This window comes from Aotus nancymaae, unplaced genomic scaffold (assembly GCF_030222135.1).
Source record: "Aotus nancymaae isolate 86718 unplaced genomic scaffold, 86718_ANA_hifiasm-v0.15.2.pri h1tg000019l, whole genome shotgun sequence".
Lineage (NCBI taxonomy): Eukaryota > Metazoa > Chordata > Mammalia > Primates > Aotidae > Aotus > Aotus nancymaae.
The window spans coordinates 47,269,939-47,286,828 of record NW_026988431.1 but is presented as its reverse complement, the minus strand read 5'-3'; the positions used below and the strand labels follow the sequence as shown (position 1 = coordinate 47,286,828).

At 40.9% G+C, this 16,890-nt stretch overlaps 1 protein-coding gene across 1 annotated transcript in view; it reads right to left on the bottom strand.

The window, feature by feature from the left end:
* The window catches only part of ARHGEF26 (Rho guanine nucleotide exchange factor 26), a 133,549-nt gene extending 124,029 nt beyond the window's left edge, over positions 1-9,520 (bottom strand). The window contains exons 1-4 of the mRNA XM_012437140.2: positions 9,443-9,520; positions 7,895-9,019; positions 6,544-6,583; positions 1,401-1,546 (exon numbers count right to left, since the gene is read on the bottom strand). Of these exons, the coding sequence (XP_012292563.2) occupies positions 1,401-1,546; positions 6,544-6,583; positions 7,895-8,968 (1,260 nt within the window). The 5' untranslated portion in view covers positions 8,969-9,019; positions 9,443-9,520. The remainder of the gene's footprint in view (positions 1-1,400; positions 1,547-6,543; positions 6,584-7,894; positions 9,020-9,442) is intronic.
* Positions 9,521-16,890: the final 7,370 nt, after the last annotated feature.

Sequence of the window (16,890 nt, the reverse complement as noted above, 5' to 3'; positions counted from 1 at the left end):
GCCACTGTGGGTATTTTAATTTTTGGCATAATACTAAGGGTGCTATACCTCAGAGGCACTGGAAATAAATTGATTCCTTGAGATCAAAGTTAGGAGGTGGGAAGAAGACAGGGAGAAAGCGCTTGGTGTACAGAATTTTGAATTCCAATACAGGTTAGAAGAGGCAAAGTAGAGCTTGAAGCAGAAGTTGCCTCCCACCGTTTACATACACACATTCCCATGGGCCTGGCTATACAGCACCAACATCAACAACTCCTTTTCTTACACTGGTGGTTCCCTAAATACACGAGATTTCCTGATTCTGAACACCTCTGTCATCTCTGCCCTGATACTGCCTAAAGACTCATGGAGGTATACTGGCTTGTTTTTGCTGCAAAGCTCCCCCCAACCAAGCCAGCCATGGGAATTCCTTTCTACTTGCTAGTTCATCAGATACTTGCAAACTCTTATCAAGTAAACTAAGCATCACACTGTGACATTTTGTAAGCCAGGAGGAAAAAAATATACAGTTAAAAAGTAAAAGCCGTTTGAGGCAGAGAGGAGAAATTACTCATCAACACAAAATTAAGTGTCAGAGTCAGGCACCCAAAAAAGGCACAGAGGGAGATAGAACAGAATACCATTCATTAATCAGCTTTAAGAATATATAAACATTTCTATATCAAATTAAATTTCCAGAGAAAGGGCCAGATGTGGTGGTTCATGCCTTTAATCCCAGCACTTTGGGAGGCTGAGGCGGGTGGCTCACTTGAGAACAGGAGTTTGAGATCAGCCTGGCCAACATGGTGAAACCCAATCTCTACTAAAAATACAAAAATTAGCTGGATGTGGTGGCACATGCCTACTATAGTCCCAGCTACTCAGGAGGCTGAGGCAGGAGAATCACGTGAACCGGGGAGAATGCAGTGAGCCAAGATAGTGTCACTGTACTCCAGCCTAGGCAACAGTAAGACCCCATCCCCCCCACCAAATAAAGAAATGTCCAAGGAAGAACTGTAACTAGCTCACTATTATGCACAGATACATATACAGGTACATACATACATGTATACATACATACATACACAAACACACATGCATATATATGTATATAGCCATAATTATGATAAAGTTCAGGTTATATTATTACCACTATAAATACACTATATTTAACAAAAAGAAAGACCTCATAGAGTTTCCGGAGTTCACAGTACATCAGTCTCAAAGCACTTTATCAAACTTAATTTTCCTGATCAGAAATGTCAAAGTTCATGTTCTCATTAGTGCCGGCAGAGTTTCGAGAAACATTTCAATCTAGAGTTACAGGATCACTGGCAGAAAAGAACAAAAACCAAATCCATACATAATTTCCACAACTTGGTTTTTTCCTACCACAGATAGAAAAGAAGGTAAACACTCACCGCAGAGAGCTGGCTCCATGTGGATCTCAGTGGCTTATGGTGAATCACAATTTTTTCATCTGACTTCTGTTCTTTGGGCTCTGACTCTTCATCAGAATCAATGTCAAGGGCCTTTTCCTTGTAGTTCTGATACAGGACAGCATTTTCTGCAAGAAAACAAGGCCTATGTGTCACTAATTGTTCTCAATCATTATGCAACTTGTTCTAAACAAACGTCATATGTACCCAATGTTTGGCCTCCAATTTTACAAACAACAAAGAGACAAACAGATTTAGTCCCTGAAGAATAATTACAGAAAAGTGATTTTCTCATTCACATAGCTCTATCTCAAACTCTACTGCAGGGGACGGAGACCATACAGAGAATGACAACAGAAGCAAAGTTTCCATGTTTCTGTCCACTACCCATGAAGGACAGTCAGTCCTATTAAATCACTGTAATATAGGTTAAATTAGATCCTACCTTTTCTTTAAGGTCCATCACCATTCATTTATCTATGTAACAAACATTTACTGTATATCTATGATGTGCCAGGGGCGGAGAGTAAAATGGAAAACAAAAGAAAGACAACTCTCATGCCCTCATCCACCTCTCAGGAGCTAACAGTTTAATAAGAAAAGCTGTCAAATTCACTCATGCATTTATTCATTCAACTGTTACTTTGAAAACACCTATTAGGAACCAGCAACAGTTTAGCGTCTGGAATACAGTAACAGACAAAAAATAAAAATCTTAATCTTCATGAGCTGCTATTAAAGCACGAGAGAACTGCAATAAATAAGTAACTTTGATAGTATTTTTGATGATGGTAAGTATCATGAAGAAAAATGAAACAGGGAAGTGGGGTAGAAAGTGCTGGGACGAGGGCATGTAGATTTTAAGTAGGGTAGTTCAGGAAGGCCTCACTGGGTGACAACTAAAGACATAAAAGAGGTGAGAAAGTGAGCCATCTGTATCAAAACTACAAAGAAAAGGCCCTTGACATTGACTCTGATGAAAAATTGGTGCCCAAAGAGCATCTTATCAGGGGTCACAGCAAGTACAAAGTCCCTGAGCATGAGTCTACTTGGTATGTCTGTACGTACCAGGAGCAGCAAGAACTGCATGGCTGGAGTACGAAGAAAATGGGGGGAAAGTACAGATGATGAGAGTTGAAGCTGGGCGTGGTGGCTCACACCTGTAATCTCAGCACTTTGGGAAGCTGAGGCGGGCAGATTGCTTGAGGTCAGGAGTTTGAGACCAGCCTGGGCAACAAACATAGTGAAACCCTGTCTCTGTCAAAAATACAATAAATTAGCCGGGTGTGGTGGCGTGCCCCTGTGCTCCCAGTTCTTGGGAGGCTGAGGCAGGAGAATCACTTAAACCTGGGAGGCGGAGGTTGCAGTGAGCCGAGATCATATCACTGTACTCCAGACTGGACTCCGTCTCAAAAAAAAAAAAAAAAGATGGGAGTTGAGGGTGAGCAGAAGGCTAATCATGCAGGGCCTTGCCTCGGTGCCACTGAAAGGACTTTGATTTTTACTCAAAATACGATGGCAAGTCACTATAGGTTTAAGGACACAATGATCTTACATGAATACATGCCTACAAACTGAAGGATTTATATACAGGTGTGAACAGACCTGTCAGTAGGGTGTGATCTAGTCTGGCAGTTGGGTATTTGGTCAATGAGGCAATTCTAAGATCTGAAAGCTGAGAAGCTATGGAGCTATAGGAAAAGCATACATAAGAGCTCTAACAGGAACATAAGAGGAAACATAAGACAGTCATGCGCTGCATAACATTGTAGTGTACCACATTACTCACACATCTATGGTAATACTGGTGTAAACAACCTATTGCACTGCCAATCATATAAAAGAATACCACAGAGAATTATGTACGGTTCATACACTTGATAATCAAATGTTACTGGTTTATGTATTTACTATATTATACTTTTTTATCATTATTTTAGCATGTACTCCTACTCAAAAAAAAAAAAAAAAGATAACTGTGAAATAGCCTCAGGCAGGTATTCCAGAAGGAGACACTCTTGTCATGGGAGATGACAGCTCATGCATGTTATTGTCCCTGAAGACCTTCTTGTGGGACAAGATGTTGAGATGGGAGACAGTGATACTGATGATGCTGACTCTGCGCAGGCCTAGGCTAATGCATGTGTTTAGTTTCAACTAAAGAATTTAAAAAGTAAAAATAAAAATTTTTTACAATAGGAAAAAGCTTATGGAATCGGTATGTAAAGAAACAAAATATTTCTGTACAGCTGTACGGTGTGTTTGTGTTATAAGCCATGTTAAAACCAAAGAGTTTAAAAGTTTTTAAAAATTTAGAATTTTACAAAATAAGGTACAGTAAGCTAAACTGAATTTATTATTGAAGAAAAAAGTTTTATAAATGTAACGTAGCTTAAGTCTACAGTATTATAAAGTCTACAATAGTGTAGAGTAATGTTCTAGGTAGGCCTTTGCATTCACTCACCACTCACTCACTGACTCACCCAGAGCAACTTTCAGTACTGCAAGTTTCATTCAAGGTAGGAGGCCTATAGGAAAGTACCATTTTTAAATTTTTTATATTGTATTTTTACTGTACTTTTTCTATGTTTCGGTACACAAATACCATTGTGTTACAAATGCCTATTCAGTATAGTAACAAGCTGTACAGGTTTGTTGCCTAGAAGCAATTGGCTCTACCAAATATCCTAGGCTATACCATCTGGTTTGTGTAAGTACGCTCTATGATGTTTGCACAACAACAAATTTGCCCAAGGATGTATTTCTCAGAATGTATCCTCATCATTAAGTGATACATGGCTGTACCTTAAAAGAACTAGGAAAAGTCAATGTGGCTAAAGCTTGGGTATATCTAGTGGCCACAGCGTACAAGGTGAGTTTAGAGAGATCAACCAGACCATCCAAATTAAGGAAGTATTTGTAGGCAATGCTAAAAACTGGACTTTACCCTAAGTACAAAAGGATTGAGTTTCTGTTATGATTGCATGTCTTTCCTGAACACAATGCAACTCCAAGAAAAGGAAATATTTGTGTAGATTAGGGAACAAAACATTGACTACCTAGGAGACTAAGATGCTATTGGGGTAGTCAATCAAAGATGGTGGAGATTTGCGCTATATAACATAGAACAGACTGGTGAAAGGCTGGATATGGCGGCAGAGAGATGGAGGTGTTAAGGATGTTTCCTAGGTCTGCAAGTCTCACAACCAGAAAGTACGAAATGGGAAAACCAGAAGAGATTCAGGTTTGATGGGGAAGATTATGAGTTTGGTTTGGGACGTTTTGAGTTTAAATTGCCTTTTCCATCTGCCAAAACAAGCAAACATCTGCCTCTTTTCTCATCAACCATAGATTATTCTGTATGTACTATGACTAAAGTAACACTGGAGTCTATGCAAGACTTTACTGGTCTCTGACTGTCATGCCATGTAAAGTAGATTATGAGGGTAAAAACTGAGTCTCCAGTAGTCTTTACTCAGTGGTCGGCACAAAGTATATGCATAATATTGTTGATAAATTTCTCATTCATTTTCACAACAATGTGGGCAACAGTATTATTAACCTCATTTCGCACATGAGGTGGCTCAATGAGGGCCAGTGATATTAAGGGTTTTTCTCAGTATCACTCAACTGATGAATAGGAGCAGCAGGACGGGAACCCAGGTCTGCCTGGCTCCAATATCACAGATTCTCGCCATTTGGCCACATTGTTTCCTGAGTTATATTCTTGTTAATCATTAACTGTAAGAATCCTGCACTCCTCATGTACATATATGTGAAAAAAATTTCTAGGTCATTATATTTGAGAAGAAACGAGAGGATAAACAGAAACAGCTCCTATAAAAGGAAACAAAATAAAACTAGTTATAATGAAGTCTACTCTCTGACTTTAAAAAATCTAAAAATTTTAAACTCTCTTAGGCAAAGTTCACAAAAATAAATACCAAATTCCGGGGGCTGTAAAGCAGCATCTCCTTAGGTAAATATTAGGTAGATGGTATTCACTTCACAGTCAGAGTGCTACAAGCAGCAGCAAACTGGACTAAGAACCAGATCAGTGTCCTACTACTGGCTGTGTAACTAGGTATGATAGTAAACAAGTCACCAAACCTCTCAGATCTTCTGGTTTCCTCAATTATAAAATTAGGGAGATGAACTTATTCCAACCAGCTAAATACTATATCTGGGTTTCCTAAGATCGGTGTGGTGAATGAATTTTTATAGATGAGTCATCTTTAAATGCTCCAATGGGAAACTCATCTTGGTAAAAAATTATATAGGAAATTATTTGACAATCACCAAAGGCTACATATTTTATAACTCTGGATGGTTGTATATTTGCTTGACTTATAGAGGGGCATTCCTTTCTTCATTATTCTTTGAAGACTGGAAAATCTTCATACTTCAAAACATGGCAAAAACTAACTACCCTCATTGCCACCATGACCCTCCAGCCCAACAAGCGCTACAGCTGGGACTGCTCCCTTCATGTTCTTCCAGTTGGCTGACACTTGACCCATCTATTTACAGAAAGTCCAATAATCTGATTAGGGTTTGAACACCTGGTTGAAGCTGCTGTTGTTTTTGAGATCCTTAACAAAAATACCATATGGGTTGCAAATTCTTAAGAATATGTTTTTGTCAGCCAGGAGAGTTAGATTTCCCCCAAAATTGAAACTTAATAAAGAAACAAGAAGTCAGAAATGATAATAAAATATGGAAATATGGGCAGAATATTAAGTCAAAGGAAATGTGACCTAAAGAAACATGACCTCAGATCTAAATGCCAAACTCAGAATTTTTAACTAAAAAGCTAGAGCTTGCTCTTGTTCTTTCTCTGTTTCCTTGAGGGACATGGGGTTGGAGCCAAGGCAGAGAAGAATTAAAAATCCCAGGACACTGACTGAAAAAGTTATCAGCCTATAAAAAATGCCATTAACTATATTCACCATTAGTACTACTAGATAAAAATTTAGCTTGGTGAGAAGGTTTGGACGGTATAATTTGGGAAGAAGTTGGACATATTTCTCATCTTAAGTATTTTTGTTACTGCAGTTGGATTTCCACTTATAATTGGTATTCCACATTGAAACAGCAATAAAAGTTTGGAAAATTAAATGCTTACCTTCCCCATCAAATGTTCCTTGTCCTTTCAGCATTTTTTTCTAAGAGACAAGAAAAGTAAAAAGAAAAAAAAAAGAAAAAGCAAACTGTATGAATAACCAAATAGAAAATACAGCTATTTTATTTTGTCATTACATTAATTAGATTTCCAAGAGCACACAGCAGCTGAGCCTTAGCGCAGTTCACTCATTTGATCACTACAATTCACTGAAATAGTGAAATAAAACGTTCAAGATCCCCCACACCCTGTCAAAACAGACTGAGAATCCTCAAATGACTAGCAGGTCAGCTCATTTTACTACTTGTGATTCACCATCACTGTTAAATCGAACTTTGCTATACTTGCAGAGTTGGAAAAAACACATAAAATGTTAGGTAATTTTTTTTCTTTAAAACCATAGGCTCTAAAATAAAACAGCCTTGCTTGTGTATTACATATGTGACATTTATATAGACGAGTTCCAGTGCTTTGATAAATCAAGAAAAAATGTGGCTGCCAAAAAGAATCTCTGCTCTATTGCTGAGATCTGTCTTGTTTCTGCGGAAGGCAGCACACACTCCAAAATTTCCCTCTTCAGTTTTCCTATTTCTTTATGTCATATTTGGCAATATTTTAGTAAGTGCAGCTAATGGGACAATATAGGTGACCAACACCACACAGTGTCACCCTAACCTGACGATTTCAGCTACCAACTTGTTAAATGCACTCAAGGATGAATGAGCACACAACGGGACTAACATACAACCAAAGGCCTGGTGACAAAAACAAGCAAGCAAAATATAACAAAATATATGTGTCTTTTATGATCCTGGCAATTGATTTTAAAACTCGACATTTTACCTGAATAACTTCAAGTGTGTAATAACCACTCAAAAAACAATTCAGTAAGTAAAAGCAGAAAATAATGGGCTCAAACAAGAATCAGTATTTTTCTGAATCAGCTGTGATAACAGCTACCATTGACTGAAACCTCTAAGCAAACACCAGACACCTTCAGGCAGTCGAGAGTTCAGTTCTAAGCATGCTCCTCCCCCTTTCAGCTATCTCTTTTAAAAGTGGTCAAGACTCACTCAGCCAATAATCTGCCACAAATATTTCCCTTTTGTCCCCCCAATTTTGCTGCGCTTAGAGAGTTAAAAGTGATGAATTTCACTTCTTCCCACAGAGTTGCATTAAACTCTGCTGTGCCTGCCAGCATCAAAGTGGCCAACAGCTGGCTGTGCACTAATAACAGCAAAACACAGAATTATAAGGGAATGACTTCTGGTTTCCTCTATGCTCCCCCTCCCCACCCCCAACATATCTACTTTTGGTTTAGTGAATGGCATCCCACACTCCTGCCCACTTTTACCTTTATCCTTCCCAGACTGGAAAACTTCTCCTTGTCTTCCATTACTGCTTTCAGAACAGGCTGGGACATTCTGTTCTTCTTCTTCGAGCTGGTAGGACTGTCAAAATCAAAGCCACTGACCACTGCCCTGCGATAAGACGTGGACCGCAAGCCTCTCCGCAGCGACCCTGGGCTATCCACGTCGTTATCTACCTCACTCTCCTCCTCTGCGTGACCCAGGGGTCCTCCTAGGCCCTCCACCATGCTGCGCACCTTAAGCAGCCTCTTGTGGGGCTCCACATTCTGACTGTTGGATTTACTGAGTTTAATTTCTGAGGCCAGACTCTTCGGAATGATCTGCTGCTTCCCCACTTTGAGAGCGGCGGGGCTGTTTGTACTCAAAACCACCGAAGGATTCTCTGGGAGCTCGTTCTCCTGGGAGGGCAGCCTTTGGAGCGGGAGTTTATGTTCCGAAGAACTTTTCTGGGGCGCAGTAGAGGGCCCCCTTTCGGGATCCTTAGCCTTCTGGCCACACTGCGAACCCGAGCCAGGAGAGTCGTTATTAGCGGCAAGGCCATTTGCAGTGGGCGAAGGCACCGGGCTGGCAGTCAACCCAGTCGGGTCCTCCCCGGCGGTGCAGGGGGCAGGCGCGTTAGGAGTCCGCGGGGGGCGCAGTACCGGCGGCGGCGCAGCGGAGGTCACCGCGCCGTTTGCTGGGGACTTCGGGGAGCCGCCCGGCACCGCTTTAGGGACCTGGGGTGACTTGGGTCGTCGAAGTCGAGGAGAGGCAGCCCTGTACTCCGGGGAGGCCATCCCACCATTGGTCACCGCTCTCCGCTGGGCGCCCAGAAGCAGGGGGCTCCTGTGCACCGTCCTGCTGTCCGAAGCGGTGGGCACCTGGGCGGGAATCTGCGCTGCGGGGAGCGTCCCTCGGTCCTCCACTGGGAAATCCGTGATCAGCAACCCGTTGGGGCTCTGATAGGACTGGGGCCTCGGCTTGCTCCGGCCCAGCAGCTGGGGCTGAGGGATCGACCGCCTCCGCCACAAAGGCGTTATGCTGTTGCTAGAAAAATCCACCTCGCTCTCGCGGTCCATAGCCGGGCCTCGAGGTCAGCCCCGGGAGGAGCAACGCAGAGTTAGCCCTGCCTAAAGAGGAAAGAAGTTATGGAACTATGCCTCCCGACAGCCCGGCACGCCTGGCAGACTCGTGTGCTTCGAGTCCGGCGGTCCCCCTGCTGGAGCGCAGGACTCGACTGCACCGCACTTTACCCGCCCTTTCTCGGGCAAAAACTGCACCACAGCGGTGCGCGTTCCCGGGCAGAAATCTGGGCTGCGGCCCAGGCGAATTAATCCAATCACCTCCGCGTCCCTCCCGCGCCAAAAGACCACCCGCACCAAACAAACCCGCCACCAATTCTCTGGGTGCAAGCCGAGGCACAAGAAACTTGGGACGAGTTCAGCTTTCTCGGGAAACTCGCCGCGGGACGCTCCCTTCTGTCGCCCTCCAGCCGCCCGCCCTCATCGTGGGTACCCTCCTGTTCCAGGTGCTCGGCTCCCAGGCAAATTTACCTTCTGGGGCTTGCAGTGTCCGGGGCCAAGGAGCACCCACTGCCCCGTGGGTGGCCCGGGTCCGGGACCTAAGCGCGGCCGCGAGAGTTCAGGAGAGCGCTGCCGCCGACGGCGGCGCCGGCCCCGCCCCCACGCCTGACTACGCCCCCACACTTGGCCCCGCCCCCGTTTCGGCCCCGCCCAGATCCGCCTCAGTGGCAGCCACGAGAAGTTGTCTTCCCGCCCCCACGTGCCTACGGTCGGCCCCAGTCTCCCTGGGAAACAGACTAGCGCACCTGGGCTGGGTTCTGAGCTCCAGCGTTAGCGGCTAGAAGTTGCGGACTGGTGGTGGCGGCGGCACGGGAGTGCAGGCGTGCGGGGGTCGTTGCCGGGGGACCCAGCGTGAGAACAAGCTATGGAGCCCTGCCGAAATGCAGTTTACGAAGCCCTGAATCCTAGAGTTCCAGTGTTAAAACCGAGAAAGCGGCGGAGTAGAATTTGTGAGATGCGTGGGCAGCAGTGCAGAGCTCTAAAGCAGAGTCATGCCCTTTCAGGATTCAGGTGGTCTTATCTGATGGGCTGGTTCCACTGCTGAAAATGCATTGTAATATAAACAGATTGATTGCTTGTTTGTGCCTAAAGTCTTTCCGTAGGAAAGACGCCTAGCAGCTGTGAGGAGGGAAACTGGGTGGCTAGGAAACCGGAGTGAGGGAGAGTTTTCATATAATAATTTTTGGTACTCGTATGCTTTGAATCTTGAAAGCTATCTATGAAAAATAAACTCAATTTACACGACAAGAAAAGTATTGGTTTCCAGCAGTACATAGAATAAAACTCAAAATCCTTGGCTTACAAGACACTGGACTACTTACTGCCCTACCTCTTCAGCCTAGTCTTTCCGCCATCACTTTCTCCCTTATGATTTATTTGGCCATATTCAAAGTTTGACAGCCTCAGGAACCTTCTCTCTCGTTCCTTCTTGACCTTCTGACTTGTCACTGCCTCAGAAAGGCCTTCTCTGTCCCCTCAATTATACCATTGCCCCGGTTATTTTCCTAGTTACGTGTTCCATTTCTGCACTTATCAAATTTTGTGTGTGTATATATATATATTTTATGTGTTTATGTTTATTGTCTGTTTTGTCTTTACACTGTAATTTGCATGAGGGCAGAGGTCGTGTTTTTTTTTTTTTCTTCTCCTTATTTCAGGCACATGGTGGGCACTTAATATTTATTTAATTAGTGAGAGTGAATGAATGACAGGAAAGAAGTGAAAACAGTGGCCATTCCTTCCAACGTGCTTGGTTGCCAAATAGCAGAAAGATGGCTATGTCTTGGTCAGGCTCCTGTTGTGTGACAATAATAAGGCAAACTTGAGAAGACAAAGAATATTAGACCATAAGAGCTGTATAAATGATTCTATTAGCAAGACATATGGGCCCTTCTCCAAGTTCTCTTTCAGCATTCATGCATTCAGCAGGGATGTAGTGAGAATCCACTGTGTGCAAGTTGTGCTGCCTGTTTTTGCCCTAGATTGAATGGAATGGCCAAAAATATTAAGACATGATCTCTGGGTGGTGAGATGAAGGATAATGTGTTTCATGCTTCTTTATATTTTTCTGTGCTTACAAAATATACTGTACAATGAAGATATATTACTTTGATACAGTTTCATAAACGAAGAGTAGAAGTGGCATCAAAAATGTATAAGAAATTTTTAAAAAAAGAAATATTCCAAATTGGTTGGAATACATGTGGCTAATTACATACTCACACAGAGATATGTAGACATTTTTTTAATATAGGGTGTTTTCTATACAAACATGTATTGCTGTTATATTGGAAAAATAAATTAATTTCAGAAGTAGTTACCTAATGACAAATGCAGTGTTTACCTAATTCAAAATGCAACCTGTGACCTATATTAAGAAATTGTAAGTGGTGATGTGAGAAGGTGGCTTTTCTTGAAATTCTGTTGCTTCTACAAACCAGTGTAACTGTTATTTGTGAAGACTTTATAGGATCTTCTTACCTCATTTCTAACAAACAACAAAATACCTACCAAAACAACAACAAAACACCAAGCTCTAGTCCTTCACTAAGGGAAGTTTACAAACTGGCAGACCTAGTGCCTATTCAATTTATCATTATCTATTCAAATCTAAGATATCTTCAATTGCATATGCCACCAAGAAAGGAAAAGAGCTGCTAATTAAACTGACAAAATGTGATATTATATAGAACTTTTACTTTATATTTACTGAGTGCTTTTAGACACTTATACATAGATTTGTTCAGTACTGTGTATATGTGGGAAAGGAAAATATAAGCAAAATAAATTTACTGAAGTCCCAAACATTGAGCCTAATTCTTCTGAATATCTTTTCATGTGAAATGTTCATATGTGTGTTTTTCTGCACAATGTCATTGATAGTGCACCATTTCTTAAAAGGATGTTCCAGTCTTGTCTCTGGGATTTGCTTCCTAGACAGTGACACTCATTCTGCAGATGTGATGCTGGCACTATTCCATTGGACTAAATAAATAATTTTCTTGTTCAACTGAGTTGTATGTCACTACAAGCCATGCAGCTTCTCTATTAATGGCCAGGAGAGAGTTTCTGACAAAGTATAGTTTCATGCCTTAACCATAGTCCTGCATGATACATGAACTAGTTATATCAACCTCTTTTTGCTTCAGAATTTCTTTCACCTAATCTGTCACATCTGGTAATTTCTCCTGCCTTCAATTGTGTTTCTTGGCATATGGCTTTGAGACATGTAGGATTAAGTTTCATAGAACTTAGTAGACATGATGACCATTTATGCCCACGTTCACAAATAGGCAATGCCAACTATATCATCACTGTCACCTGGCCACTAGCTGTTTATTTGATAGTAAGACACATCTGAGTTTCAGAAAAATTAAAACGTGGTACCAAATTGTTCTTAAAATTGAAGAAGTACAGTATATCAAACTATTAGAAATGACATTTACCAGTGATATATTCCAGTGGTATATTGAACTATTAGAATATTCAGTGGTATAATGCAAAATACATATGGGTACATTTACTAAATTAGTCACCAATTTTGTGTCCCAAGCACAATAATTAGGCTAATTTTTAAACACAAATTGTTAGTGAGTCTTATTACATTTGCCAATATATCCCATCTCATGCACCTTTTTTAAATTTGTTTATCCATTACATAAATATTTATTGGGTGCAATTAAATGCCAAGCACTAGGACAGACCGTCCCGAAACTTACAGTTTGGCTCATGAAATGTGACTGAAACATTAAAATGGTAATATAGGACACACAAACTGTGTAAGATGCATAGTAAGCTCCCTGTTCTATGGAAACCTTTGTGAAGGAGTCTCGATAGAACTCGCCCAGATGGGTGGGTAAAGTATTGCAGGGGGCAGAAGAGGGGAATGATGTCACAGAAAGATGTTCCAGGATAAGCAAAAACATGGAAGGATGGCTGGAGAACTGTATTCATTAAGTGCCAACTATATGTTAACATTTGTTGTTTAGTACACATAATTTCACATTAGTGCTGAGCCCGCTTAAATATGAAGCTGAAGCTCAAAAAGCTCTTCTCATACTTTTGATAATTGGTTGAGTCAGAATTCTAAACTTTTTCTTTACTCTAGAGCCCATGCATCAAGACATACAAGAAACTAAGCTCACCAAAGGACAGTTTGCATTTAGAAGTTGTGGGATATTAATTTGGCTGAATATGGTAAGAATGGAATGTGGTATGCAACAGAGACGGAGAGATTGAGATTTTACCTAGATGGCAACTGACTACTCTGATATGTTTTGATGGTTTGGCTCTGTGTCCACACCCAGATCTCATCTTGAACTGATTCCCCATGTGTTCATGGAGGGAGGTGATTGGATCATGGGGGCAGCTTCCTCCATGTTGTTCCCGTGATAGTGAATGAGTTATCACAAGATCTGATGGTTTTGTAAGCGTCTGGCATTTCCCCTGCTTACACTTCTTTCTTGCCACCATGTGAAGAAGGTTCTTGCTTCCTCTGCACCTTCTGCCATGAGTGTGAGTTTCCTGAGGCCTCCCCAGCCATATGGAACTGAGAGTCAATTGAACCTCATTCCTTTATAGATTACCTAGTCTCAGGTAGTATCTTTATAGCAGTGTAAAAATAGACCAATAATACTCCTTAAAGAGATTTAAACTTTGCCATCTTTTAAAAAATAAATATGATGATACCAATGTCAGAAATTAAAAAACAGAAGATTGACAGATTTGACAATTAAAAAATTTTAACATTTGCGCATTAAGAAAAGCCACATAAATCCATAAATTTTGAGGGAAATCTCTTAGAAGGAAATAGAGAAAAATACTGAAATACATATAAAATACATAGAGATAGATTTGTGTATAATATAGCCATTTAACACTTTGGCATATATATTTAAATATTTATATATCATATAAAAATATTTATATATTATATATTAAAAATACATAAATGTTTAAACATATATATAACAAAGTGTTAAATGACTATATCATACACAAATTGTAAGAATAAGATAACAAAAGTTGTAAAATGAATGGAGTAAGAATAAGCATTTTGGAGAAGACATGAGTGCCCACTATACATCAAAATATACTCAACCTCAGTAATAAAAACAAAATTTAAGAAGTAATGAGGTAATTTTCTATCCATTAGATTAGCAAAGATTGTCCTTTAAAAAGGCAAAATCCACTGTTGGTAAAAACACAGGCAAAAGAGAATTCTGAATCATTCATGGTAAGAATGTAAACTGGTACATCTTTCTGGAGAGCAATTAGGTGATACTTAACCAAAATGTCGATTAACTTAACCAAAGCTTTTGTTATGGTGTCCAAAAGTTAGCAACAGGCTAAATGTCTATCAGCAAGGGACTGGCTAATAAACCATGATGTGCAATGCAACCACCAGAAATAATGGTATAGATATATAATTGTAAAAAATTCAAAATAGGTGATTAAAATTTTTTTTTTAGAAAACTGTTTTTATACACATTATGCAAAATATACTACTTTGAGTTTTGCAAAGTGCAAACAGCTATTTGTAAAACAGTTTGGATATACATAAAACATATTTGCGTATATATGTAATGCCTAGATTTTGTCATATCTACTCTACACGGCCGGATTAAAGGTGATTCTTAGGTTATATTTTACTGTGAAACACACCACCCCAACACTGAGTGACATAAAATAGTATCTTCTATTATTTGTTATTTTTCACCATTTTTTGGGCTGGCTTGGCAGTTCTTCAGTAGATCCTACCTAGGTCTTCTCATGTGGCAGCAAGGCAGCCAGCTATGGGGTTGTCTGGGTCAGGAGGACAAAGCCTCGCTCACATGCCTCACAGCTGGTTGATGCTGGCTGTTATTTGAGGCTCCTGTTCTCCCTTTCTCAGATCTTCAATGTTCTGGACAGGATAATATCCCCGTGATTCCTGAGACAATGGAGTGGTAAGTCAAAATGAAAAAGAAAAATCTGGAAAGCATACTTGAAAAAGAGGTTTTGAAAATTGACTAGCTCTCTTTGGTAAAAAACAATTTCTTAAAAGGAGACTTTCTACAACGGTTATTAATTATTTATATATTATTATATGTTAACATTTTGTGAGCACTTACATTATACAGAACCTCTCTGAAGTGCTTCAACTATATTATGTAGTTTAATCCTGGCCAGGAGTGGTGGCTCCTGCCTGTAATCCCAGCACTCTGGGAGGCCAAGGCAGGCTGATCACCTGAGGTTGGGAGTTCAAGACCAGCCTGATCAACATGGAGAAACCACGTCTCTACTAAAAATACAAAATTAGCTAGGCATGGTGGCACATGCCTGTAATCCCAGCTACTCAGGAGGCTGAGGCAGGACAATCACTTGAACCTGGAAGGCAGAGGTTGCGATAAGCCGAGATCACGTCATTGCCTTCCAGCCTGGGCAACAAGAGCGAAACTTCATCTCAAAAAAAAAAAAAAAAAGATAATAATAATAATTTAACCCTCACAACAACCTTACGAGATAGGAGCTACTACCATAATCCATTTATACACAGAAAATTAAGTATAGCACAGAGAGGTTAAGAAGCCATGCAGCCTGGCTCACAATTATTACACTATATTGTTATATTGTTTGTGATTCCATTATGTATTTATATTTTTCACAAATAAAATATAAACACCCCCAGGTCAGACTGGTTCTTTATCTCCAGTAGTGTTTCAGTAATGGACAGATTGATCAATTGAGGAAAATGCCCAAAGTTATAAGGAAAAAGAGGTGGAGCAAGGGGTATCATCCAAGTAGGAAGAAAACCACAAAAGCCTGAAAAAGGAAGTTTCCAAAAGGAAAGTCAGATCAGCAGTCCTGTCAGTCACCTAATATTTATTCCGCTCCTGGTTGGTATCTGACCCTAGGCTAGCTATAGGTACGTTGGTGAAGAAAAGATACATGATCCTTGCCATGGTGTATCAGGAAAGACCAACCTTAGATAGCATTGAATGTTAAAGATGCTGCTCACTTAGTGCCCTTGCACCATCAGTCTTGGTGGGTACTGAACCCAACTGTCAAGGCTTATGGAGAAGGCAAGTAGAAAATAGCCTAGGAACTTAGCTGCAGGTGTGAGAATTGTGGTAGTAAAAGGAAGGAGAAAAATAGGGCAGTAGATGGAGGATAAGGGAGAAATAAACAGTTTTAGTTTCAAGACTGAGGACACTTGGCTAGACATCAGGAAGCTGGGTCTGAGTTTGTGTTTACCACTTTTGAACTGTGGGAATGAAGACAAATCATTTAATCTCTAAGACCACAGTTTCTTCAGCTGCAACATGAAGTTGTTCCTCCTCTCCAGCACAGTTTGGAAGCACTGGTATAGATTAGAATAATTTGGATGTGGCTGATCTAATGGTTGGAGGAAAGTAGGGACACGGAAATGGGGATGGGGGCAAAGAGTAGGGGAGACCTGGCCAGGTAAGTGCACAAAAAACTGAATTGTAATTTATTCCCCCGACTCTTGAACAGTAAAAAATTAGAAAAAAGGCTGTTATTTTTAACTCCATGATAAAGAATAAAGATAATAATGAGAAAAGGGTTTGGACTTACTGAAAATGCCTCCGAGGACTCTCCATGGCCAGATGGAAGGGAAGAAGACTTCACTAAGCAGAAGAGGGCTTCTTTCTTTCTCCCAGCCCTTGCCTGCAGCATCCAATCTGTTCACCCACAACCCAACAGCAGTGAGAATGATTCAAAGGTGATGCATTGAACCTCCAGTGATACCATGTTTTGAGGGGGAAGGTCTCTGTTTGACTAATTAAGATCCCAGGTAAACCATGAGGTCAGAGTGGAGAGCAGCTCCCACAACCGGCAGGCACCAAGAGCTGTTCGATTTTGTTCTTTGAATTGTAGGAATGAGATAAGCAATCGAGCAGGCACTTTGTTCAACG